Source organism: Anguilla anguilla, chromosome 1, assembly GCF_013347855.1.
Source record: "Anguilla anguilla isolate fAngAng1 chromosome 1, fAngAng1.pri, whole genome shotgun sequence".
Taxonomy (NCBI): Eukaryota; Metazoa; Chordata; class Actinopteri; order Anguilliformes; family Anguillidae; genus Anguilla; species Anguilla anguilla.
This window is the reverse complement of record NC_049201.1, coordinates 85,167,519-85,195,153: the sequence shown is the minus strand read 5'-3', so window position 1 is coordinate 85,195,153 and position 27,635 is coordinate 85,167,519. Positions and strand designations below refer to the sequence as shown.

The 27,635-nt window shown below is 39.4% G+C and overlaps 2 protein-coding genes and 1 long non-coding RNA gene across 3 annotated transcripts in view; 1 reads left to right on the top strand and 2 right to left on the bottom strand.

Moving 5' to 3' along the window:
* LOC118235527 overlaps positions 1–12,708 on the bottom strand; it is a 30,738-nt gene extending 18,030 nt beyond the window's left edge. The window contains exons 1-4 of the mRNA XM_035432966.1: positions 12,501–12,708; positions 11,227–11,302; positions 542–925; positions 92–385 (exon numbers count right to left, since the gene is read on the bottom strand). Coding sequence (XP_035288857.1) covers positions 92–385; positions 542–925; positions 11,227–11,272 — 724 coding nt within the window. The 5' untranslated portion in view covers positions 11,273–11,302; positions 12,501–12,708. The remainder of the gene's footprint in view (positions 1–91; positions 386–541; positions 926–11,226; positions 11,303–12,500) is intronic.
* The window catches only part of LOC118235936 (sialic acid-binding Ig-like lectin 5), a 23,406-nt gene continuing 1,690 nt past the window's right edge, over positions 5,920–27,635 (top strand). The window contains exons 1-9 of the mRNA XM_035433845.1: positions 5,920–5,982; positions 18,739–18,756; positions 19,963–20,018; positions 21,755–22,045; positions 22,787–23,041; positions 23,405–23,662; positions 24,887–24,974; positions 25,061–25,141; positions 25,450–25,516. Coding sequence (XP_035289736.1) covers positions 19,964–20,018; positions 21,755–22,045; positions 22,787–23,041; positions 23,405–23,662; positions 24,887–24,974; positions 25,061–25,141; positions 25,450–25,495 — 1,074 coding nt within the window. The 5' untranslated portion in view covers positions 5,920–5,982; positions 18,739–18,756; position 19,963 and the 3' untranslated portion in view covers positions 25,496–25,516. The remainder of the gene's footprint in view (positions 5,983–18,738; positions 18,757–19,962; positions 20,019–21,754; positions 22,046–22,786; positions 23,042–23,404; positions 23,663–24,886; positions 24,975–25,060; positions 25,142–25,449; positions 25,517–27,635) is intronic.
* LOC118236073 lies at positions 7,301–7,797 on the bottom strand. The gene is made up of 2 exons (XR_004766981.1): positions 7,712–7,797; positions 7,301–7,406 (listed from the first exon to the last, which is right to left on the bottom strand). It is a non-coding gene; the product is annotated as an uncharacterized LOC118236073 (long non-coding RNA).

Here is a 27,635-nt window from a genome sequence, read left to right as displayed (position 1 = left end):
ATAAGCTTATAGCCAAAAGCAATTTTCAGGATCTTTTTTAGTGGGTGAAACACTAGAACTAATTTACCTCTATCTATATGTAATTACTCACATTGTCCCTGAAGGCTGACGGTTTTGGATGCGCTCCGGCCGGAGGGATGTCTGACTTCACAAGTGATGGTTTGGTGGGCGTTGTCTAATATCCAGGTCATCTCCATGGTGATTTTCCACTTGCCTTCATGCACTTCTGTGTGATAGACTTTGGGTGTTCCAGTATGTCCCGCTACGGTCAGGCGCAATGTTGGGGGACGCGGTCGGCACGTGTGGTTGGCGCTGCACTGGACGGTCATTTGTTCTCCCACCGTACGTGAGCCGGAAAAATATAATTTTGGTTCGTCTGCGTTGTCTTAAAAAAAAAACATGAAATACAAACATATAATTGCGCTTAGCACTTCTAAGGAAGTCACATCCATCATTTCCAAGCAAACTGGTACATTTTCTGTCAAATGAAAACCTTAACCATAACACAGTAGAGAAATAATAAAGAGTTCAATTCTCTCACCTCGTACACGGATTTTCACAGCTTTGTCATAAAATTTAAAATAGCGATATGTGACGTAGTCTGGGTCCACCCAGGGGTAAACCCTCTCCTCTTGGTGACGCCAGTCCAGGGGGTCGATCTTCAGGCTGCAGTCTCCATTGTAAGGTGATCCGTATAAAGAGGTTTTTCGCCTGAACTTTTCGATGACTTCATTTGGGTTTTTTGGATCGCACACCAGAGGGTATCCTCTGTCGACATATTGGTACCAGACCACTCTGCCCTTGTCGTTGGGTGGGTATTCGCTATAAGAAAATCTGCAGGGGATGACCAGGCAGGATCCTACCATGCCCTCCATCTCTCTGGGCACGGTGACACTCCATGCCCACGAAACGCCGAATATGGCACCTTAGAAAACAGAAATTTGATTGGTTTGATTAGGAGTGAAACAAAAGCCTTTTTTTTTTTCTTGATGTCCTATTTATTGTGGTAGACCATAGCTAATGTGTTCTGTCTTGGATATATATATATACACACACACACACACACACACACACACAGTACAGTCCAAAGTACTGGGTCACTTGTAGTTAAAAAATAAAAATAATAAAAATTCAGTTAATATAATACATAATATATGTATTTGTTAAAGTTACAATCTCGAAGATTTCAGTTTCGTTCTCTTTGGTGGTACCAAATTTAAAAATTTAAAAAAAATTTTTTAAATTAAATTAAAAGAAATTTAGCGATTTATATGTTGTTATTTGACTATACTGTAGCATTTATGACATTATGGATGAAGAATAAACTGTCAGACTTAAAATATATTTTCTGAAAGATCGCCACAACAGGTTTGATCTCCCTACCAAACAACAAACTTTAGTCAATTTAGTTGTTTCCCAAATGTGTTTTGTGCGCTATCGGGGTATCCAAAAGAAAACTATCGATGTTAATTTATAAAAAGACAAAAAAACATACCTAATTCAGTCAGATCACCTCGTTCTACTTCGGTTTGAACCAGAGACTGTAAAAAATAGTCAAGCTTTCTAACGATGTATAACATGTCTAATTTTGCTTTTGGAATAGCGTTTTTTAGGTCAGCGTAACCGAAATTTTTCTTATCATCGCATTCACTTATGCATTCACTCACGAAACGAGGTCAACTATTATTCGTAATTTCTTGGGAAATACTATTATTATTGAGGACTTCTGGGCATAGCTAAGCCGCATGTTTGCTGATAGACCTAGCTGACATCGTTTTCTGGAGCAAAACAGAAGCGGATTGAACTGTATTGTTGATTTACAGTCTCTGTCTCCATCTACTGAACACAGATAAGATTTCATCATTGCTATGTAAGTAGGCTATTATTGTTCAAAATACTTCGGTTATATATGTTATTTTTGAAATTGAGTGCGTTTAAATACATTACTGGTATTAATGTGAATATTTCACACTGTAATGTTAGCGTTAGTTAGTAGTGTAATAGTTTTTGTGAAGCATGCAACAGTCATGACGTGAGCGCTGGAACATTGCATAGCATACATAAAGTTTGTTTACGCTAAACCGGAAGTTCTGCACATATTCCGCGCAAGGCATCATGGGACTTTGGAATATTGTGGATACGTGCATCATAAGGTACAATAATAGTGCGACAAAGCATTATGTTTTCCACATATAAAGTTTCTGTTTGAATTTGAGCAGGCTCCTCTTTGTTGTGATGATGAGTCTGTTTTAATGGATAAATCCCCTGTAGCCTCATTGATATTTTTTCTGTCAACGGAGGCTTCACCCCAACAAACTGATGAGGTATATAGACTTAATAGAGTACAACAGAAAGCGAAAATCCTCCTCTTCTGACGAACCTCCTGTGTATTGTTTTATTTAAAGGGATATGATTTAGGCCATATTTGAATTTGCACATGGCTATTTTATATTTTGTTTATTTCTATTGTACAAGCATTTACAATTTTATATTTTGGACATTTGGATTTTTACGTTCATCTTGCTCTGCTTATTTCAACATTAAATCAGATTATATGAAGTAACTCAGTACTTGAGTAGTCTTTTCACAAGATACTTTCTTACTCTTACTCAAGTAATTATTTGGATGACTACTTTTACTTCTACTGGAGTCATTATTATTTTAAAGTAACAATACTTTTACTTGAGTACAGTTTTTGGCTACTCTACCCACCTCTGCTTCTATAACAACCATTTTTTATTCAGTAAATAATAAGTGTAATAGTTGGCGTGGCCCAGGTGCCAACTGACTGACGTCACACAGGCGACACTGGTTGGATCTATGGGAAGTGAGGTCCAAAAACACACCTGCAATTACCGCTTCTCGCCATTGGTACCGCCAAAGAGAACGAAACGGAAATCTTCGAGATTGTAACTTTAAGAGAACATGTATTGCTAATATGCCACCGAGATGAAAAATATCAAAATACGTACATTTTAATTAAATAACATTTGGACACGTGCAATTGCATCATTCATTTATTTACAATAATTGCACGATTAAAGACCATTTATTTATATCCATGTTTTAATTTGAATTCTATAAATTGAATGATTCTTCCGTTTTAAGTCAGTCGCATAAGCTTCACAATGAAGACAGATTAATTAAATGCCCAATAATATATTAAAACGATTATGATTAAGGTGAAGATCATGGAGTACAGTCTCTGGTTTATATGCCATTCAAGCTAATTTAGGAAATGAAACTAGTTTGTGAGGTCTGTGGAGAAATTTACAGTATGTGCATTGCAAAATGGTTGCATGAGGGTTAATAATATTGGTCCATCTGAAATACTATATCACATAACAAGGCCAATCATTACACATAGACCTCCAATCTACATTTGTGCTCTCATGTGAATGGAAACCATGAGGGGACTCAGACATTAGCATTCCCCATCCAATCAGAGAATGATTTAAGCCTGGGACCCCCAGTGGGTGAAATCTTTGCCACTTAGTGTCTTTGTCTCCAGTGATGAGTTTACCTCAACTTTCTAATTTTTTTCACTTTCTGACTCAGTTTTTGTGAAATGTGTCTATGTAAAAAGCACTTTAGATATAAAACACACAATATATAAAGTTAAGCTAAGGTCTTAGAACTTCTGCACTCACTTCATGATAATTATCCCACAGGTGAACCTGTTACCTGAATTGGGAACTTCACTGCATGTATAAACAGGCAAAGTTAATTACAAGGGAACATTACAGGTATCCATCTATCATAGTCATTCCAAGTTCAGTTGTAGAACAGGAGTTTGGGCACCCACCACCAGCAGCAGCGTTACAAGACTGACTAGAGGTGGACTCAAACTGGAGTGGAATCGGCAGCGTCTTCACGAATTCTGGCTTACACTAATGTTAAACCTTTCCCTTGTGGTTCACGGCTGAAGCTGAATAAAGAGGTCATAGATTGAATAAGTGATTATATTTATTAATGCTTTTTGAGACAACATACGAACATTGCACACAGGAAAAGAACGTTGCTGCCAGTTCGGGCATCTGCCAACTGAACTCCAAAATTCGAATTGCGCCGTGTGCAATGTGTGAAACTGTCAAAAGCCTCAACAGCGGGGTCAGGAAAATGACACGGTGACCGTGACAATAGCAAATACCAGCTTCAGCGCGAGGAGGGCATAGAACGGAAGAGGAAGAAGACTGTCTTCAGCAGCATCGCTGTCTGGCTCTACAACGAAAAGACGAGAGAAATCTCACCGGAGAGAGAGAGAAACATTTTAAATGTACTTTTCAGGGGTTTCGCCATTTCAAGAGACATTTCAACAGATTTAATTTCTGGCAGAGCTGTAAAATAATATGGATGAACGATTCAAAAGGATATGACGACATTATTTGTTATGCAAAGGCAAATTGTGGAAAAATGAATCACTTTGCCAGGGGAATTGATTGTATAGGAATAGATCCCCCATAGCAGAGGTCTGTCTCAACTGAATTCGCAGCAGTAAATTAAACGCTTAAATGATATATAGATGTGCATGTTTCATATCACAGTTATATACAAAATGTGCATCTCTTACTCTTTAAAGCACTGTGAGGGAATTACAAAGTTGTTTTGATTGCATTAATTAATCTCAAGATGCCTTACAAGGATACCATAAAACAGGAGAGTGAACTCCAATTGGAATGGAACTTCCATTGGAATGCTTTGTAAAGTAGCAGCGCAATCCGATGGAAAACTGCAGTGAAAAATGACAAATAAAAGAAGCAAGTAAATCAGCGTTCAGCTCTACCTGGCGGAGCTGTGGCACTGGCGGTTGGGATTTTCCTAGCGATGCACTCTGGATCACAGACGTGAATCTTTGTTCCGTTACCATGGTGCTGCTTGCTTTGCCCATTCACCTTACACATCAGAGTGCAGAAGTAGGTATCGGTGTCATTTTTTGTCAGCTCTTTAATGGTGATGGTGGTGTTTGTTGTGCTGGCGTCCTTTTTCTTAACGACTCTTCCTTTCAGCTGACTTAATATAATACATAATATATGTATTTATTAAATAACAAACCAATGGTTTGCGGAAGTGGAAGAGTGGGAGGGAGGTGGATGGGTAGGTTTGACTGAAATCGTATCTAACTTAAAGTTATAATCTCGAAGATTTCAGTTTCGTTCTCTTTAGCGGTACCAATAGCGAGAAGCGGTAATTGCAGGTGTGTTTTTGGACCTCACTTCCTAGAGATCCAGCCACCCTACAAACACACTACGTAATGACAACGTTACACTTCGGTCGTAATTTGGTAAGTCGCAACATTACCAACAGGTGACGTTGTGACAACATTGCTCTATGGTCGCAAAATAACCAGTCCTCATGGAGACTGTTCAGCAACGTTGCTGTAACGTTATAGAATTACGTAAATACGATGTAATTTAATAACGTAACAATTACGTTATATCACAGTCCTCATCCTTACTTAATTTGAAACGTTACTGGTACGTTGTCAGAACGTTTGTAAATGACGTTTTGGCTTACAGTAGCCTAAAATATCTATCTCTCTATCTGTCTGCGCGTTTACGCTTGGACCGTTAACACGTTATATCCAATGCAGGGTTTATTATTATTATTATTATTATTATTATTATTATTAATTAATTAATTTATTTATTTTTTAAATATAGGATATGATGGATAAGCAGGTATAGGGTTCTTGGGTGGCTGACATGGATAGGGATTTTATAGTAGGACTCGGTGTAAAGCATGGAGGATAAAATATACCTTAGAATGAAGGGATTTTTGAGTGTAAATCTATTGTCTGATACACACTCCGGAGCAGAAGGTGGCGGTAATTCACCAATAACCTGTATACACCCGCTGTAAAACAAGAAGAAGACGGTATATCCAATCACATGCGCATGTGTCTGTGACGTGAACTTGGAAGAAGGTCGTTGTGATTTCAAATTCTCCGTGGGAAAATCTGGGTTTGACGGCGTTCAAGAGCAGGTGAGCGTTTCATTATGCCTTTATATTTTTAACTGAATGTATTAATGCAACAATATTGGATGCCAACCGCCGTAAAAGCTAACAAGAAGAACTGAATGCATTGGAGACCTTTTCAGTTAGTAGTATTTGCAATGTAATGATGGAGTCCTACTTGCAACATGCATGTTTGCAGTTCTAGCTGAATGTTGCTTGTAATGAAGCTCTTGGTGGTTAGGAGTTTGTCAACAATATGGGGTGTCTGGTCAGGACACGGAGGCAGGAAATTCTTTTTTTACATTACATTACAGGCATTTGGCAGACGCTCTTATCCAGAGCGACGTACAACAAAGTGTATAACCATAACCAGGAACAAGTATGACGAAACCCCTAGAGAGAAGTACCGGTCCAAGTACAGGGAACAACCGCATAGTTCAACCTGGACCCTGGTGGTTAAACTGATTAACACTAACAACGAGAACGGCAACAACGCAATCTATGGAAAAATAAAAATACAAGTAGTCGTTAAGACTGGCGCATCAACTAAGTCACCTATTAAACAGCTGCCTAGTTACAACCCTAAGTTTAGTCATTTACAGGGGGGGAAGGGATGGGGAGAGGTGCAGCCTGAAGAGGTGGGTCTTCAGTCGTCGTTTGAAATGGGTCACAGTCTCAGCTGTTCTGACCTCCACAGGGAGGTCATTCCACCATCGTGGGGCCAGAACAGAGAGGAGACGTGTTCTGGAAGTGCAGGTGCGAAGAGGGGGAGGTGCTAGGCGTCCTGAGGTAGCAGAACGGAGGGATCTGGCTGGCATGTAGGGTTTGAATATCTTTTGAAGGTATGCTGGGGCTGATCCCTTGACTGCCTGGTATGCTAGAACCAATGTTTTGAATTTGATGCGAGCTATAACAGGCAGCCAGTGGAGGGTAGTGAGCAGGGGAGTTACGTGGGAGTGTCTGGGGAGGTTGAAGACCAGACGAGCCGCAGCATTCTGAATGAGCTGCAGGGGTCTGGTGGCAGATGCCGGTAGTCCAGCCAGAAGAGAGTTGCAGTAGTCCAGGCGGGATAGAACCATTGCTTGGACCAGGAGCTGGGTTGAGTAGGTGGTGAGAAAGGGGCGGATTCTGCGGATGTTGTATAGGAAAAATCTGCATGCCCGGGTTACTGCTGCAATGTTGTTGGAGAGGGACAGCCTGTTGTCCATCATCACTCCGAGATTCTTGGCGCAGGGTGATGATGTCACTACGGTGTCCCCTAAGGAAATGGAAAAGTCGAGGAGGGGAGAGGATAGAGCAGGAATAAAGATTAGCTCCGTCTTTCCCGGTGGCTTCACCGGCTTCACTTTTGGGGGTTTATTATAAATGGAATGCAAATACACAGGCACAGGCAATCTCTGTTCTCCTCTTAGGTTTAAACCAGGTGGGTGTGCATGTGTGTATGTGTGGTTCTAAATAAGGAAAAAGAAATACAGTTAGCCTACTTCTACACTTATTATCAGCTGTACATTAACAGGAAATAAACGGTGCTAATCACGTAGCTTACTAAACACAACGGAATATTCTACCATATGTAGATGCACTGTCGCGAGGAATAACACTCTAATGTACCTAGCATAAATCGCCAATATGTGGTAAATATTAAGGAATACTGCTACTAAAACTTAAACATTCTGCTATACAAATTACTATCAGACAATGGATTCACTAATAATCTAAACTAAATATCCTTGACGATAGAGAAAGATGTACTTACTGCCGTTTATTGACGCACACAAAGGAAACTTAACTCGCTAGAAATGACCGTTGAACTGACTAACTTTGCACAAAATGTAACCGCGGCAAGCGCGAGCCGTAAACAAAAGGGCGTTGCCTAGCAACAGGTTAGGTCGTCACTGTCCATACTCTGAGCCTTTTGCACATTGCTAATGCTTTAAGTTAGTAGGTGAAATGGCGTCTGTTCAGACCTGGCGTCTGTTTGGGACTAATTTGAGTTAGTGTTCTGTTAGATACCATATTTGCTACTTTGAGTATTTAACGCTAATAGCCCAGTGAAAATGTAATGTAAGACCAGCTAGCATTACCTAGCTGATCTCGGCGATGGCCTGTTTAGTTAGCTAACAATTGAGCTAATTCGACATGTATAAACGGCTGTCCGTAAAGCACCTTTGTTCATGTCCTTTTAGCTAGCGCCTCTTTTGAAAGCTAACGTATGTGGCGCTCTTTTGAAAGCTGTAATTCACCTTGTCCACGTCCTAATGAGATATCAACATGTTGGTTAAAATATGCATCATAAAATGCATCATGATATAAAATAGTGGTGTGGTGTTCATTTGGTTTTTGGTATTTGACAAACTGGAGCTAGCAAGCCTTTTCAAGCTAGCATTTTTGGCGCCTCTTTTGAAAGCTATTTTTGCGCTCTTTTGAGAGCATTTAGCTAAACATTATTTCCATTAGAAATACAAAAACTCAACTTTTTTTCGTCAAAATCCTCTAGCATTATTACTCTATACCTGGTGTAATCGTGGCCTTAAAAAATTTAAATAAATAAATAAATTTTTCTTTGGCTTCGCGCCAGTGCATTGTGTAATCAATATTAATCAAGAGCCTTATGACTGTTGCCCCAGTGAAGAACCCGAGGTCCAGCCTTCCCCACTCAAGACATGCCTGAGACAAGAGTGACTGTAATCCAAATTGATCCAAGGTGATCCTAACTAAATGTAGTTCACCGCTTGAAAAAGACAAAAATACTCAACACTATTAATGTTGAAATCATTGGTCTATGGTTATTACTGTCCTGAAACTACCCTTTTTATGTTTTTGTATCTAGTTTTGTACGTTTGTCTCATCTTCTGTACCATAATTATGCTTGCACATATTGCCTACCTAGAAATGTAACTTGAACCTGATCTCAGTGGTATTCTATACAATGACAATAAAGGCTTTCTATTTTATTTGGGCTTGATATGTGTACATTTTTTATTGCTGCACTTAAAGTATCTTAAATTTTGAAGATATGAATTACAGAAGCAATGGCATTTCATTGGTAGGATAGAATGGAGATCAAAATTACAACACCATGATATACCTTTTTTTAACACACAAAATCAGAATGTATGGTCAGGGTTTAGTAAGTAAGTGACCAATCCGCAACGTTGTGGAAAGGTAAATAACGTAATAAAGAAGTTTAAACAACGTGTCAGCGACGTAAATCTATAACGTTACGACGGATGACAGCCTGGCGACGTAATCACAACGTCGGGGTATGGTTATTCTATTACATTGTCAAACGTAAAGCTGTAAGGACGTAACTGTTACGTATCCACAACGTTGTTTTGCGACGTCGCAGCGACGGGGCGCCGGTCTTACGTTTTTACGGTAATACTACGTAAATTGAGACGTAACGCGGACGTTACGAGACCAATAGAGGACGTTAATAGTACGTCGCCACAACCACATTTTGTTAGTAGGGCAGATCCACATTTTGTTAGTAGGGCAGATCCAACCAGTGTCGCCTCTGTGACGTCAGTCAGTTGGCACCTGGGCCACGCAAACTATTACACTTATTATTTACTGAATAAAAAATGGTTGTTATACAAGTAAGGTTATGTACATACTCATTCATTGTCTAACATTAGGCTAACTTAAGCTTTACAATGCCGAGCCGGGTTAAAATGCTATAGCCAACCTGGGGTAGAATTAGTGATGATCAATTTCCACAAACGTTCTTTATCCACCTTTTGCTCGGTATGAATAGCTTTACACTGCAGAGAAGAATTTGCGGGATTCGCTGTGGCTCGTGCAATTGTGCATTATCAACGTGAATGATTGTTGTGTGATATTTTTGAAACAACTGCCTTGTTTCTGGTTTTGCTAGCTAAACTGTTCGAGAATAAAGCTGAGCTGGGTGTTAAATTAGCAATCAATAAGAAGAATAAAACAAAAACAAAGGAGATTTCATCAACAAAGGGCATCAAGGCTGAAGGAACATATGAGGAAGCGTAATAAAATAATAACAACACTAATCCATACTGCCGTATTCTTTTATTTTGTTTTCTCCGGCTTGACATCTTTACACAGAAATCAGACTGTTCAGACTCTGCTCCACCTATACCCCGGCTTATATATTGATGAACTTGATGGCAATGTAAATAACGGTAACGTTAAGGCCATTTAAGATCAATGATTCGCAATGAGACGAAACGGTTTTAGAATGTTGCAGAGAAAATTGCAGCGGTGTGAACTGTTTAGTTGCAGAGCGTCTGAAGCCATTGCCTGGGGTCTCAAAAGACCCACCTTGTCAAATCACCAAGTGCAGTTTTAGAACGTTTACAATCAGACGTCTTGGAACGCCTTTATTGACATGGTCCGGTAGCTAGCATTAGCTGTGCAAATAGCTATGTAATTTAGTAACGTTACATTGTCATCAAATGTAATACGAAATCTACATCAACAAATAATATGACCTCTCATGTTACACAAAAACTTATCAGGGTTCCATAACCCCCACACCTTTAACGCTAGCAGACAGCGGAAAAAACAGTACGCCGCTCACACATAAGTGAGTTGAAGAGCAGGCCTGTTGCGTTAGCTCCGCCTACCCTCTCTGGCGGACCAACCACTGATGGGTGATGGACAACGCGTCACTATCTATGTGCCGCTTGTGATTTGTTCCCGGGAATGTCGCCACAGACACCCAGTTCTTTAATCATAAATAATAATAATAATAATATAAATTAATATGATAATAGGCTCAATCACCATTGTGTTACTTAATTCAGCGATAGATAGTGACTTAACAGACATTTATTTTAATGAAAATCTTTACTTTGTTTTTTTTTTTGTTTTTTTTTAACCACAGGTAACCCAACACCTATAGACATATGGCAAAGAAGATGGAGGTTTAGATGTGCAAAGCCAACTAAACATATTGTGGCAAGAAGGTTATCCCCACCAAAAAAAATGCAAGTGACCAGTTAACAACAATATGTATGGACATGTCACGCAGCACAAAGCCCCACATTTACTGCAACACTGTGAAATGTTGTATAAATGATTTGTGCTAGTGATATCTTTTTGACAAATGGATGCTCTTTAAATATGTTTATCTTGATTTTGAACCATTGTGTCTGCTTTCTAAATTGAATAAACACAAATATAAATAAAAGAAATAACATGTAATCAATAAATAACCAATAAAACAATAACCTGATTAAAAATATCTGTCACAAAAAAGTGAGGACAAAGAACATAAGATAAGTCAAAGCACACCTTGAAAACACACTCCATACAGAAGCACCCATGCAAATGGCTCCATGTGGGCTGAATTAAATATTCTCCTGAAAACCTGTAAAATACAGCAATGGTTATTTGGGCTACACGCTGCTTTACTCTGGTACTGGGACACCATTTAAAAAATAAATAAAAATATTTAGTTGTACTAACTTTACATTTTAACAGGGGCAAAATCTACAATGTTTTTTGGGAGGGGGCTCATAAAAAGTAGTCTACACTGCCCCCCAAATCCTGCCCCCACCCCCCACATTTATTAAATTGTTCACAGGATATATTTGCTTAAAAACTTTGTCTTTGTTTTAGATATTCGCTGATTCACTTTTGGCAGTGAACTGAGACTCACGTTATTAGTTATGGTTTCTGCTCACTGTCAAAAGTGAACCAACAAATATCTACAAATAACAAAGTTTTTAAACAAATTTCTCTCGTTTCCAGTAATGCATAGTTATACATATAAAGAAATACAAATGTTCATACGATTCATTTGCAGGCTTTATGCCTGTGACCACATTTGTATTTTCATCCAAATAAAATCCAAGCTTGATTTTAGACATGACCATATCACTAAGCACAACAGATATCCGTTATATTAAATGAAGGAACAGTTCACCTGCTGATATTATACAACATTGACTTACATTTGTTAAAACTCATCTATTGCAATTTGTGATTTTTTTTTGACATTGATTTTGATTTTCACCAAGTAGGCATCTTATGCACATTCCAGTCCCTTAGCAGACACGCTTATCCATTGCAATTTACAAAAGTGGAAACCATCAATGTTAGTCTCAGGAATACAAAAGTGAAATGTCGCCAAGGAGGCTCAGAAGGCTTGGAAGGTCAGTCATTATTGATAAGTGTAAAGAAAAAGAAAAATGCAAAAGCCCAGATGATGATAGAGGTTTATCAAATTCCTTAGCTGTTGATGTATCAGTCAACAGACGTGTCATAATTTTGCCAACAGCAGGAGATGGGCTCTGCACAATGCAAAAGACGGTCCAAAAATAGAGGTCTTCAATATAAAATTTAAATAAAAAAAAATCATGACAAGGACTGTAGAGAGCAAGATCAAATAAATTCCTCATGCAAATCATTATGGGATAATGTTTTTTACATATAGTATCCAAAGAGCCTCCCTTTAGAATTTACATACTCAGCTATGTGTGCATTTCAAGGCCAAAATCAAATAGATTAAAATGACGATAATTATTTATCCATGACTTACATACAGAAGATATTCAGAGTCTTACCTTATGATCTTTATCTTCTTTTAAAAAAGGCCACAAACATCAGTCGTCTCATTCAAATACATAAGGCTCTATCTTACACCCGGGGCAAAGCGGCGCCAAGCACAACACAAGTGTCTTTGCTAGTTTCAGACCAACGCAGTTGTCGTTTTCTCGTCCAGCGCCACGTTGCTTAAATAGCAAATGTACTTGCGCCCATCTGAGCGCTCATGGACGTGTTGGTCTTAAAATGACATGTGGTCAGACGCATTGTTGGCGCATTGCTATCTTGAGGCAGTGGAAAGCGATCGCGCGATTGATCAACAAAAACCTGGTCTTAGGCGGGTGCACAACGCGCGATGTTTTAAAAAAAAAAAAATACGCCATAATGATTAGTCATAATATTTCTAGATGTATTTTATTTATTTATAGATGTATTTTATTTATACATAGATGGTCTGCTCGCGCTTTCACTTCGCGCACTACCAGATCCGTTCCTTTGCAGAGAAGCGTTCTTTCCTACTACTTGGCAAATCCGCCGTTATAATAGCAATCCGCCATGGTGCAAGCGCACCTGGCTTTTAAAGGGAATGGGAAATGAAACTCTGATTGGTTTATTTCATGTTACCCCCAAAACACACCTATGATTAATTAAGAGACTAAGTATAACCGCTTTGAACCATGCGCCTTACGTTGCGCTCAGATTATCCGCCGTTAAACTAACTAAATTGGATTTGGAAACGCCCTAAATGCACTTGCGCCATGCGCTTTAGACCGTGCGCTTAGATCGTTAAAATATAGCCCATATAAGCACATCTCATAAAAAACACGTTTTCAACGTACAAAAATGCCAAGTTACTCACACATACAAGACATACACCGTCTATAGCTCATTCATTCAGACTGCCAAAATCCAGGCCTGCCATTTAAAGTATTGATATCAAAATGACGCCAAGTTACGGTACTACAAACAATATAGGCTATCTTGCCTCACCGAAATTGAATAACATGTATTCCAAAGCAATGCTACCCAATATTTCCTCAATTCTTTCAAGTCACTTGGCCCTGTGTGTATTAATGACATGTATTCCAAAGCAATGCTACCCAATATTTTCTCAATTCTTTCAAGTCACTTGGCCCTGTGTGTATATAAGTGTGCAGTACAAACAGGCCAAACATATGTGTGGATGGCTTTCTCACAGTCAAGATTGATTGAATAGGCATCTATATGTCCAATTTGTATTGGTATGTATGTATTTTGGTGCCCAGCCTTTCTGTTGCGTGAATGATTGTAGCCTATGTTTCTTGGTATAAATGTCTGTTCGTAAATGTGAATGTAACATGCGAAGTGACCCTGTAAGAAACGGTTGTGGATTATGGCTATCCTTGTGTGAATTTGTACGGTCTGATGAGCGTGTACCGTTTAGCAGTTTCGGTTTGCTATATATGTAAAACAGTGGCTGTGACAAAGGGTGCGGTGGCGTACGTGTAAACGCAGCATAAACGCAGGTGAAATATGGCCAGTGTATGTACTCACAGATTAGACGGCCATCCAACGAGCCTTGATTGACAAAAGAATCAGCAAGCACGTAGAATTAGAGCTGCCTAGGTCGCAACTTGTGTACCCTTCTGTCCTGCTCCTTTGTCTGTTATTTTGTGAAGATGCACTTTTAGTGTTTGTAAGGTTTATAAGGCATTTTGATAGGCTTACCTGCAGGTAGGAATCCTCTTTGCTGTTTTGTTAAACTAGAATCGGAAAACTTGATAGTGGAGAATAGGAGCAGACGCATATGTCACAGCAGGCTTTGCATATGAGAAAATAACAACAGTGTGAGATAAATCAGGCGAAATGATGAAATTGCGTAGTTGAAACAATATGTTTTTGGCAGAATGGGCATGTAGGTGAAGGTTGACATGATCACAGACAATAGTGCGAAGTAAATGAAGTGACCATGAGCGAGCGTAGTTTCCTCATCAAATGGTATATATAACAGTCTGTATTAAACATTAGTTGTTAAAGTGGAGGGTTAAATAACGGGTGAAATCTATTGCACTGATGTGTTTTTCTCATGTTCAGTACTAGTAGTTATAATTATGAGTGAGTCATGATTTTAAACGTAATGTTTTAATGCGGAGTTGCAGAACGTACATACGTAGTAATTGTTTGTATGTAGCTAGATAGAGAACAGGGCGAGGTAACATGTAGAAATGTAGAAATGTGGCGTTTGCTGATAAGAAGGTTTTGTACGGTAGCCAAGTGAAGAAATATAGTTAGTAGAAATGGCACAGTGGTGAACTGGTGTAACTTTTTAATAAAAGGAATACATTTGCCGTCATTAAATGCATATGGGTGGCCGTGAGTCAGTTTTGGTAAAGCAAATATAAGCGTAAGAAAACGTTAGTGTAAAAGAGGAAATTATCTACCTGAGGGCGAGGCGGGATTCAAGCCTTCAACCGGAGGTTTACCAGTCTGTGACTTCGTTAGTGCAGCACCATGCCATAGCTATGCAATGCGTGAAATATCATTAGCAAACCTGCCCATGGTTTTAAAGAAGAACACAGGCCAGTAAGCACAGAAGAGCTCCCGTTGAATCCATATGGCTTAGCAATATTGTAGCCGGTTAATAACTGAACGTGCAGACGGTACGTCATAATGCAGTGTATACGTTCGGTGAACGGCGGGTAGATATGGTGCAAAAGCAATAATTGATAAGTAGTAGACAAGTATTAGGGTCGAAGCAGGTAAAAGAAACATGTTCCTAGCTGGGCTTGAACCTAAGACCCCGTGTTCCCAAGACTGTAACCTTGCCCACTAGGCCACAGCAGACTAGCTGTTTAAGCAGGAAATGTTTCAGAATAAAAAGGTATGGGTATTTTGCGTGTGTATGCGAGTTTTTGATTGGGTCGTGTAGGTGAAGATTTGGCTGGTGTCGGTAAAATGTCCGATGGGGAGACATGTTGTTAGTGGGATTGGCGGCAGGCAAAATAAGAATGAGAAGAAGAAGAAGAAGAAGAAGAATGAGAAGAAGAAGGAGAAAACGCAAAATCCCCTTAGTTTGGGGCTTTATTGTGTGGACATGTGAAGTTGTTTATGAATTCTGTCTGTTGAAATGGGGTGAGAATGTACAGAATTTAATGTTTTTAAGGGCTGAGTGTCTGTGGCTGTTGTGGTTATTTCTGTGGGGAACCCTGAAAAGTGCCACAACTCTCGGTGCTGTAGAGGTATGGGGCATTCCCCCGCCAAGGCTGCCCCATACCTATACAGCACCGAGAGTTTTGGCACTTTTCATCCCAACCCATCCCAACCCAATAATCACAAAGTGGAATACTACTAGTCCTGCTTAAGATAAAAGGAAAATATATAGAAAAGATATTTCCTTAAAATTAAATTTCATAGACAATGCAAATTTGCATGCTCGTCCCCATATGCAAAACAAGAGATTTTTAAAAAATTTTGATAAAGATTTGGGTCATCTGCTGTTTTTGATGAGCGTGATTGCACCGCATTGAACTAATCTTTGCAAAGGCAGGCTCTGGACCATTGGGTTCTGACTAAGCACAGAAATAACTGCACACATCTGTGAATCCATCCACCTGCAAACTCTCTGTTTTCCTGTCCATACTAGGGCATATTAGTGGCTCAAACAGTACTTATCATATACCTACACAGTGTAATATTTAGTGTTACCCAGTGTTACCTTTTTGAACTTAATATATGCTTTAAATGCACTTTTTGAAATTATGCTTCTAAATATTTGTATAAGTTGTACTTTAGTGTACTTCAAATAAGTATACTAAATCTCATATGTCAATAAGTTGTACTTCAGTGTACTTCAGATAAGTATACCATATCTGATATACAGTACTTATAACAGTATTTTAGAGTACTTATAAAAATTAAACTGTATTTTCATCCTGGATAGCATACTAGTATATTTCCAAAAAGTCTACTTCTACTTTTACGGCTGTGTCTGAATTAGTTTCCTAACCACTGAGTCCTCGAGGTACGTGCTGTCTACTAAGTATACTGCATATTGTTCAGCACATATTTTTTAGTACACGATGGGCAGTATGTGAAAGAAGTGTCTTCAGACATTCCACCCTTGAGGGCCCATGCTCACGTGCCATTGTGGTTGTTGTTGAAGGAAATGCTTTAATGCTAGATGCTGTCACACAGTCCTGGGTGAGGGGATGAGGAAGTGCAAGACTGGGGAAGGAGGACAAGCAGCAAACAGCACCTTTATTTGTGTACACAATAAAATGTTTGGAGTGAAATCAACTCCATCTAGAAGTTCTATCTGCAAGAATAGAGGACTATATAACCAAAATTGATACTCAAGAAAAGTTACATATTGCACTTTAAAAGGGACATTCTTCTGCTAAATTAACTCAATTACCATGACAAAACAGTACTTAGTTAGAATGTTTTATCTTTTATTTAAAGTAATAATCTTGAAGACTTTAATTAAAATAAATGTCTGTTAAGTCACTATCTATCGCTGAATTAGGTTATTATTAGAATTATTATTATTATTATAATTTATGATTAAAGGACTGGGTGTCTGTGGTGACATTCCTGGGAAAAAATCACAATACGGCAGTATGGATTAGCGTTGTTATTATTTTATTACGCTTCCTCATATGTTCCTTCAGCCTTGATGCCCTTTTTTCATGAAATCTCCTTTGTTTTTGTTTTATTCTTCTTATTCTGATTGCTAATTTAACACCCAGCTCAGCTTTATTCTCGAACAGTTTAGCTAGCAAAACCAGAAACAACAAGGCAGTTGTTTCAAAAAATATCACACAACAGTCATTCACAAAAAAGACTGTTTATTGTGCACAAGATACATAATAGCACGAGCCACAGCGAATCCCGCGAATTCTTCTCTGCATTGTAAAGATGTTCATACCGAGCAAAATGGTGGATAAAGAACGTTTGTGGAAATTGATCATCACTATTAATTCTACCCCAGGTCTGCTATAGCATTTTAACCCGGCTCAGCAGTATAAAGACAGCTTAAGTTAGCCTAATGTTAGACAATGAATGAGTATGTACATAACGTTACTTCTATAACAACCATTTTTTATTCAGTAAATAATAAGTGTAATAGTTGGCGTGGCCCAGGTGCCAATTGACTGATGTCACACAGGCGACACTGGTTGGATCTATGGGAAGTGAGATCCAAAAACACACCTGCAATTACCGCTCCTCGCTATTGGTACCGCCAAAGAGAACGAAACGGAAATCTTCGAGATTGTAACTTTAACAATATAATTTGAGCTGGGTCCACATTCAAAGCCCTCTCTCTCTGTCTCTCTCACACTCAATGACAGAGTTTACGTGCATTGTCCATGCAAAAAAAGAGGAAAAAGTGGGTGTGTTAGATTTACTGCAGGTGTGCGAATGATCAAGCATTGACAATAGTCAATAGTATTGGCGGCGCAGAGGCGGTGGGGGGTCCCCCAAATTAAATTCTGTTTAGGGCCCCATGAAGGCTTGGACCAGCCCTGATTCAGCAAACTCATCTGAAACAATTGGGAAGTGAAGTAAGATATAAATACATCACATTGGAAATGAAACAGGAACCCAGAAGAAGAAATGATCTTTCCAATTTCAGTCAGAAAGAATAACAAGTGGAACATATGAGAAACGGTCAGCTAGAATATCTGTAAGTAATCCGGTAAATTTTTCTACTCTTTTGATTGCCTTCTTGTGGTGAAACACATTTAAAGCAGCATTCCTGTTCATCAAACCATTGATACGGACAATAATGCTACTGTTAGCTTTTGAATAACAACGATTATGTGATATTTCTGGTTCACAAATAATCTGTGATCACTTTATAAATGCTTTTTGGTGAGTGCGATAGCTTTTACCAGTTCTGTTCATGGAATAAGGAGTCATATGTTGTGCATTTCAGTGGGAAATAAAACATCCTTTTTCAAAACAAGTTTTGTGATTTGTAATTTGTTTTTTGCTTGAAGTACAACCCTTTAGATAGCTGACATAGGCTGAACTAAGAATTTTAAATTACATTACAAATGTTTTTTGTTTTGCATTTTAGTGACTATCGCTAATGTGAAGTTCTTGGGACCTCATAGATCTTTGGACATGGATAAACATTTATTTTTAACTTGGTTTTAACGTTGGCTCTGTGCACCAATACTGTATCTACTACATACAACAGTAGTGTACATGATCACATTTTACATAAGGGTAAAGGTTAACCCTTTTATATAAGGGTTTTTTTTTGGCCCACAGGTTGTGTGGTCAGAAACAGATGGGACCAATGTTCCCTCTAATTTTTCATGTATCTGGGCATACACACAAGCTCCCTGAGCAAACTGAGGACTACTGTGAGCAACATTAGATATGCACGCTTTATTTTTAAATAAGTAATTTGGTCCACTTAAAAAAAGACAAAAATCTGAAAAATGGGATGTGTAGATGTTATACAGTATGTGAGAGTCCTGCTTTGGCCATGGGAAGAGTCCTGCTTTGCCTGGCTGAGGGTCCTGTTCTGGAAGATATGAGACATATACACCTTTCAGACATAACATTTTGCTTACATTAAAACATTCACATTTTGCACAATGACTTGTGCTGTAGCTTGTGATACAGTGCAAATTCCTGTAACACTTTGTCTGTAAAATATCTAATTACACAGTTTTTCTTGGCATTTCTACTACCCATAAATGATCTAATAGTAACAACATTTAATGATCAATATCCATAAAGACAAAATCTTAATAACCGTCACTAGAATATGCACAAATCTGACTTAAATTTTACCTTATTTTTCACGTCTGTCCTTCTCACTTCTCCAATGGTTGTACACTTTGTCCAGGTTGATGGCTTCGTCTGCTTCTTGCTTTGACTTTATGCGCATCAGCTGGTCCAAATGTGTCACTTCAAGACGATTTCTGGATTTTGTTTTGATATGATTCATTAAACTAAATCCTCTTTCACAGTCGGCACTGGAAGCTTGAAATGTAGCACAAATATCCACAAGCTGTGAGATCTCCTTTAGCTCTTACCCGCTTTTTCTTCAATTTGCACATACTCCGACAGCCATTCCATCTTAAAAGAACTGCATTTCTTTTTTACTGTGGCTTGCTGAGTGGATGTGTCGCTGCCTGTTCGTTTCGCCATGATGCGTGGTTTGTATTAGCATCTATTAACCTGCTAGCTAACCTGCACGGCGCATATAGGCAGGGCCCAGACGCAAGCACCGTCAATGCCATGATTGGCTTCGTACCGTAAGTGAACCGTATCGTATCATTGGCTGGACACCTGTCACTCACTGAGTGAGAAACAAAAAAACAATATTATTGGGCGAATTAATTAGATTAGATTAGGTCTAATATTAGATATGAATTAATACGTTATGTTGATGTTGTTTATGCGCTGGATAGATTTTCTTGTGCGCTGAGAATGTGCGGGCAGTGCGCGATTGCGCACGCGCGCAGCTTAGAGGGAACATTGGATGGGACCCAAAGAATGGCTTAAATACCTGTTATTTCACATCCTGTTCTTCAAAGGTAAGGCACAGAAAAAGACCCAAATTATTTGACAAGGTTACCTCAGTCTCCCTCAGCTTTTCTGCTTTATATAACACTTGAAATGGAAAGAATATATTACACTGCCAAAGACCACACATTGTTTGAATCTACGACGAAAGTCATAGTAAACACATGGGTGACAGAAACAATTTCTTGACGTGGAGGCAGCATCCAACAGTCAACATCAGAGATGAAAAATAAAAAGTAGGAATTAGTCAGTCTGTGTGGCATGCCCTGTGATGTTTTTTTTAAAGCTCAAACACACAATGCTCTCACATATCTTAAGCAACCAATTACCTATGGGTGTTCTTTGGAATCTTGGCATTTCAAAACACAACCCTCGGTCGACATGCCTCAGTCAATCTACATTCTGAAAAGATCCAAAATCTAAATTTGTAGTGAAGATGAAGCTAACAGATTCAAACATTCTCTCTTAATGCCTTCGTCAGTGAAATGGTTTTGTGTGCTGATGGCAGTCTGAATGCTAAGGATTCACTACAGGTGTGCAAGCTAATTTTCATGTACAATACTGTTTGATGTTAATACCCCCATCATGTTTCCAACAACATTGTTGGATGATTTCTAAAACGTGATTTCTTCCCAAACATCGTATTCCCATTTTCAGTGAGATAATTATTCCATGAGCGATACCTGTCCATCTCTTTGGAGTATGAATGTGAGTGGTTCCCAACTGCGTTCCTGGAAATGTACCGACCAGTAGATTTTCATTTCACCCCTAATTTGGCGCATCTGATTCCGATAATTAGCAGCTCAACAAGATCTCTAGCTGCTGAATGAGATGCACTTTGTTAGGGTTGGAGTGAAAACCCACAGGATGGATGTCCAGGAACAGAGTTGGGAACCACTCATGTATTATTATTATTTTATTTAAATTTTTTTATTTGACACGGAAAATGTGTATTAATAACATTTCTGTAAATGTGATAGAGTTAGCCAGGAAGGCTAATTTGAAGTCCCTTGGCTCCGCGTACAAGGGATCTTCATCTTTTCAAAACATCACACTTTGATTGTTATTTATTTTTTCCAGTGTTAAATGTTCACACCACCTCCACCTGGACAGCAGAAGTGCCGCAGACAATATCAGCACTGCAGGGATCTTGTGTCGTGGTTCCCTGCAAGTTCAATTACCCAGACCGTGAAATAAAGCCTACAGACCTGACAGGAATATATGGCACACGACAAATCAAGACATATACATTTATCACCCAGACTCCTCCAAAGTGATGGAAGAATTCAGGGGCCGGACAAATCTGATTGGGGATCTTGCAAGAAAAGACTGTTCACTGAGAATTAATCACCTGAAAAAAAGGACAATGGCCCATTTATTTTTAGGATAGAGATTCGTGACTTTAATATGTACTCTTACACAGATAATATGGTCTCCATTGATGTCCAAGGTGCGTTTGAAGAAGTGTTCTCTATGTGGCTTATTTTTAAAATCATGAGTATATACTGATAAGATCTTGGGTTAAAGTCATTGTAAAACATAAGCAGTTCCTTTTAGGTCTGTGCACTTTGGCTTTTGAAAGCCCCACTGCATTCTTGAGACCAGCTGTGATTGGAAATATGTTTTTATGACTTTATTCTCAAGAAATGTGACAGCTCACTTAGGTGACCAAAAACTGAAAATGATTTTGGGAACTTGTAGTTTACAGATGGCGGTTTATTAGATGCTTGTTATCACTTAACTACAGACTATCCAGCCTCCCCATTGCTGACCGTGAGCGGGGAGGTCAAAGCAGGTGACGCTGTGACTGCTTCCTGCTCTGTGTCTCACTCCTGTCCCACGGAGCTGCCTCACCTTACCTGGAGCCGCAGTGGAACAACCACCAACCAATCAGAGGAGCTGCCCAACGGCCAATGGAGAGTGACTTCAAGCCTGACTTTCACTGCCACAAACTCTGACCACAACCAGCACCTGACTTGCACAGCAAAGTATAAGCAAGTCACATCTGTGCAATCTTCTAAAATTTTGAATGTGGCATGTAAGTGGGCTAATTTTTTTTACATGTTTTTGCACAAAGCCTGAAGGATTTCACAATTCTTCAAAATGAGAACTAACACATTGATAGCATCTTATTACTTTTTTTTAACACTGAATGTAGTACAGAGTATTATTGGAAATTGAAACTTACAGTAACAATTCAATTCCCCTTTTCTGAGAACAGTTTTATTTTTAGTTGTTTAAAACTGACTGCTACCAATGCTTTTTTACTTCAACTTTTTTTTTTATCAAAGAATGAATTTAGATCACATGTTCCAAAACAGATCTTCAACCTTTGGAAGCTAAAGAAATAGGCACAGAAAAAAATGGATAAAATATTTTACATTTTCACAATTAATTGTATTGTTCCAGATTTCATCAGTTACATATTTCATTCTTTGATCTGTATGTCTTTCGTAGTATTATGATCAGCTAATTTATGACATAAAACATGTCTGGATATAAATGACATATCATGTCTAGTTTCACACATAATCCACACAGTAATCACACATGTAACAGTGTATGAACAAGCCACTACGTTGCGGCTCGAAGCAAACGTGGAACAAAAGAGTCAAACATTAACCGTTGTTAGAGTGGTACAGGAACTCTGTCAGATGCTGGTCATTTTAGTTGGCCTTAAAAATACTAATGCCCTGATCCAGATTGTACCACTTGCGGTGACTTGTCGAGTCATTTAAATATAATCTCCAGTCATCTAAAAACCGTGTTGTTCATCTAGATGCCCCAGTCCGTGTGGAGGTCGAGCCTGAGTCCACAGTGGTGAAGGAGGGAGATGCTGTGGAGGTGCAGTGCTCCAGTGACAGTAACCCTCCTGCACACGACTACCAGTGGTACAACATCACTGGCACTCTGCTGTCAGAGGAACGAATCTACAAACTGCACAACGTGTCCAGACACACTAAAGCTCTCTACTGTGCAGCCATCAACACAGAGGGGCACAAGAACTCCACTCCAGCCAAGATCAGTGTGGAGTGTAAGCCAAAAGCGATCTCACTGGCACTGCCCGCTGGAAATGGAATGGAAATGCGAGGACAACTTTTATTTTTTTTTTTCAAGTTTTTCATACATAATTAATGTTGTGAGACAATAATAGAAAAAAATAATGTCTCTGTAAATGTATGTTTACATTTTTCATCACATATTTGGTAAACCTATTCTGGGGCTTTCTGAACTTGGCCATGCTTTGTTGGTGAAGACCAAAAAATGAAATCATGCACTTTTATTTCCCTCCGAGTCAAAGCTGACTCAGAAACCTGAACTGAATCAAGCTTCAGGTAGAACCCTGGTTCAGTTCAGCACTAATCCTTTGTTACATATTTTCCTCTGATTGTTCTAGATGCCCCAGAAATAAAAGAGGGACCGGCCTGTAGCGTGAGGGCCGCGGGGGTGGCCTGCTTGTGCGTAGTGGACTCAGAACCTCCCCCTGAGATTACCTGGCTGCTCCAGAGAGGGAGCGATGCCAGCGCCGGCACTGAGAGACACGGCTCCATCACGCTGGGCACGCTGCGGAGTACCCAGAGGCTCACAGAGCTCACCCGCCAGGCCAGCAACTCACGAGGAAACACGTCCGCAGTCTTCACACCACCCCAGAGCGGTAGGCCATCGTCCGCTGTCCGGAAAACTAAAATGTACTGACATCAGTGTCATTTTTTTGGGTGTGTATGCCATCACATTGTTGTTTTTGACGAAGTGGTGTACAAAGCTGTCAAAGATGTAAGATGTTTGCTGACAAAGTGGCGTGTTCAGAAATAGCACACTAGCATGTTTTCACACCAGGCAATCTTGTCTGCTTTGCACTGCTCTTAAATTAAGCCTCTTAAGTTTGTGGGAACACACACCAGATACATGGATGATGGCAGTATATGAAAGGCACAAGCACATGTATCAAAACCTATGAAATATGGGAGAAACTATTCATGATACACACATAATGTACTAGCAAATGTAAAAAATTAAATAAATAAAAAAACAAATAAAAAAAGTAAGTAGCTTATAATTTAATTGTTTATGTCACAAAATCTAAATCATAAAACATATGGTACACAGGTCAACGCTAACATGTTTCCCACAACTGGAAAAAATGTAGTTAGTAATGGTAGGCAGATTATGATGTGGTTTTGTGTGTAGTGAGCCATCGGGGGGATGGGGAGACACTTTTTGTTTTATTGCCCTGAGCTAAAGGGAGAAGAGAAAAGGGGAATAATGGCCTGGGTAGCTTCAGAAGTATCACCGGATGGCTCTGAATGCGAATTTCTGGCTTGTTCGTCCGATTTATTTTAATAAACCACAAATATGTGATGAGTCCAAATTCAGTGGGCACTTAGGTGGCAGATTTGAAGAGATTTTACGTCACATTACATTCCATTACAGGCATTTAGCAGACACTCTTATCCAGAGCGACTTACACAGCATTTACATTGCATTCCATTACAGGCATTTAGCAGACACTCTTATCCAGAGTGACGTACACAGCATTTACATTGCATTACATTACAGGCATTTAGCAGACACTCTTATCCAGAGTGACTTACACAGCATTTACATTGCATTACATTACAGGCATTTAGCAGACACTCTTATCCAGAGCGACTTACACAACTTTCTTTTTTTTCACATCCATTTATACAGCTGGATATATACTGAAGCAATGCAGGTTAGGCACCTTGCTCAAGCGTACAACAGCAGTGTCCAACCCAGGAATCAGACCCATGACCTTTAGGTTACAAGCCCAGTTCCTTACCCATCATACTACACTGATTTTAATCACCACTGAACGACAACAGAGAGGCACTTAAGTTTGATTTGTCTCTGCTTGCAGGTGAACTCCAGTACATTTCACTCATAGTTGCTGCTGTGCTGCTGGTGGCAGGCATGGCCGTTGTGGTGTGGCTAGCAAGAAGAACGAGGTAATTATGCTTCCTTTGTAACTGGCACCCAGTGCTTTTTTAAAATGTTGATTTTATTTTAACTTTTGTGTTATGATGTCTGTCAGATACAATCGTGAGCAACCTGTAACTGGTATGGACGACGCAGCCACAACCATGACAGGGACCTCCTACGCTATGGCAGCAAGGTATTTTTTTCCACACCTGTGAGAAATTATAACCAAAACCACAGGAAAACTGGATTTTGGGTTATAATTTGTAATATGAAATCAGGTGTGCTTGAGGGGGAACACATCGATACCTGGATCTGGCTGTGGGTCCCTGTGGAGAGGTTTGGAAACCACTGACATTGACTGCATTTTATCTGTATCAAAAAACACAAAGTGCCAAACTGATTTTTTTAAAACTCATTGTCCCCTTTAAGTGTAAAAAGAAAATATTAAGACCCGAATTGAATTGGACCTAAATATTCTTTCATTTGTTTTTGTTTTTTTAGAAAGGAGGAAAAAAGCATCAACAGTGGATTTTATGTAAACGATTAACAGATGTATGGTAATATTGGGGTATGTATAAGGGTGCTCTCACAGATGTACATAACGCATTACATCATGCATTACTGATGCTCTCTACCAGAGAGACATACAGCAGGCAAACGGGTGCATAGATCAGGAAACAACACTCTAATGGAGGGCCAGTACAAGGCAGAGCGGACATCTTGTCAGGTTACAAGCTGCCAGCTAAGTCTAGCACTTAGACGTACTACTGGGAGGAACAGACAACACTAAAACTGTTAGATTTGATTGTACACATTACACAGTAAACGATCTCAACTGTGGCTAAATCAGTTTGATTGCTGTAGTTCAAAAATGTTTAAGTTGGTCTGGTATTCTTTTCTACAGCATGTTTCTTTAGACACAGCTTTTATGAATGGTCCTAAGGAGATATACAAGCCCTTCATAAGCAGTACACCGTCCTCTCATAAGCACTACGTAGACACTCATAAATGCACATGTCAGTGACCACAAATAAGCACATTTTCTATCACTAAGCTTGTCACAGTAATGTCACTTGCTACATTTGCATTGACATAGCACACCACATGCCCAGATCTCTATGTAGCTCTTTTATTAACATAGGTATTTATGAATGTATTGCTTAAAGTGGAATTACACTTTATAACACTTCTGCTTCTTGTGACTGATATTGTCCTTCTCATGAATGTGTCGCCCTTCATTTTTTAATTAGTTATTTCATTATGTTAATATTTTACGCTGTTTTGTTGTTTTCCTTTATAAATGCAGGAAGTAGACCCAGGCAGTTTAGTGTCGAACTCGAGGATGCATTTCATTGTGCGACTTCTGATGTGGGCGTACTTGCAGACAATAACATTAGGTTGATCGTAGAAATAGTGTTACGGCTACTAGTTAGCGAAACTGAAAATGTCTGAGGACGAAGGAGATTTTGTTTTTGATCACGGGATTGTTGTGCCCTATCGATTCGAGCCGGAATACACGGAAGAAGAGCTGGCTAATTTGCAGGCTGATCGTGCGAGAGTCAGGAGCGGGCCGAGATTGAGGAACCACAGGCTATTCCCAGGACAAACGGTGGTTTGTATCACAGACAGATGCGATAGCGTTAGCCAGCCCGCATAGTACCTACCTCGAGCGGTTCGACCAAAGATGGGAGAACGGTGGGTACAGCTCCAGGCTTCAGACGGTAGGTAGTCGCTGCATACCCTTAGTCCTCGTTTGCAAACTTCTTCGGCTGTTATGTTGGGGCGTCTGATCATAGACATATAGATGTATATATGTCTATGCGTCTGATTACATCCAGCCATATCTGGCACAAAGTTGCATTGCATCGAAAACTATGAAAACGTGCTTTCAAGGCAAGTTTAACGGGGGCATTATAACAACCGGGAACAATGCACCTCATTATTACACCGATATCGCATCAAACAAAAGCTAGCAGACGTTAGTTTGTTCGATTTCATCGCTAAGTTAACGGAATGTTTTGCTTAGCTTCTCGATTTTGCCGCGAAACGAAATCGAAGAAGGAGAAAAAACCAGAAACCGTACTACTATGTGGACTTGCGCTAAAAAAATAGGTCTTTGTATCTAACGTTAGACATTTAAAATGAAATAACTAATCTAAAAATGAGGGGCGACACATTCATTAGAAGGACAGGAGAACCGGCACACTGAGACAGACAGTTCGATTAACCAATAGGGAAGCTGCCGCTTTTGCCCCAGAAAGTACATGCGTTCGTTCCAGAGACTGTAAAAAATATGGACAAAGCTACTGTGACGTCACCCATTGACTCTCCGTGGGTCTCTAAAACACGTTTTGAAGATCAATGGCGGGCGCGGCCATTTTCTCGATTTGGAGCCAAAACCATAGAGTTAAGCGGTCTTGTGATTTTTACAATTTGATTGACAGTCCGGTGCGGAAAAGCCCCTCAACCTGAACGAGGCTAGCTGACTGTCTGCCGTTATGTTTTAAAATATATTATCAGATGTTTACGGAGTTTAATTTCCATCCGTGACTGTACTGTGTCATGTAATCACGTTATATGTATGACATTAAAAATACAATTAGGCTATGTTCAGTTATCTTCAATTTATGTTTCTCAGCAAAACGAATATGCTTAGCTAGCATATCAGCTTGCCAGTGAGCTAGGTA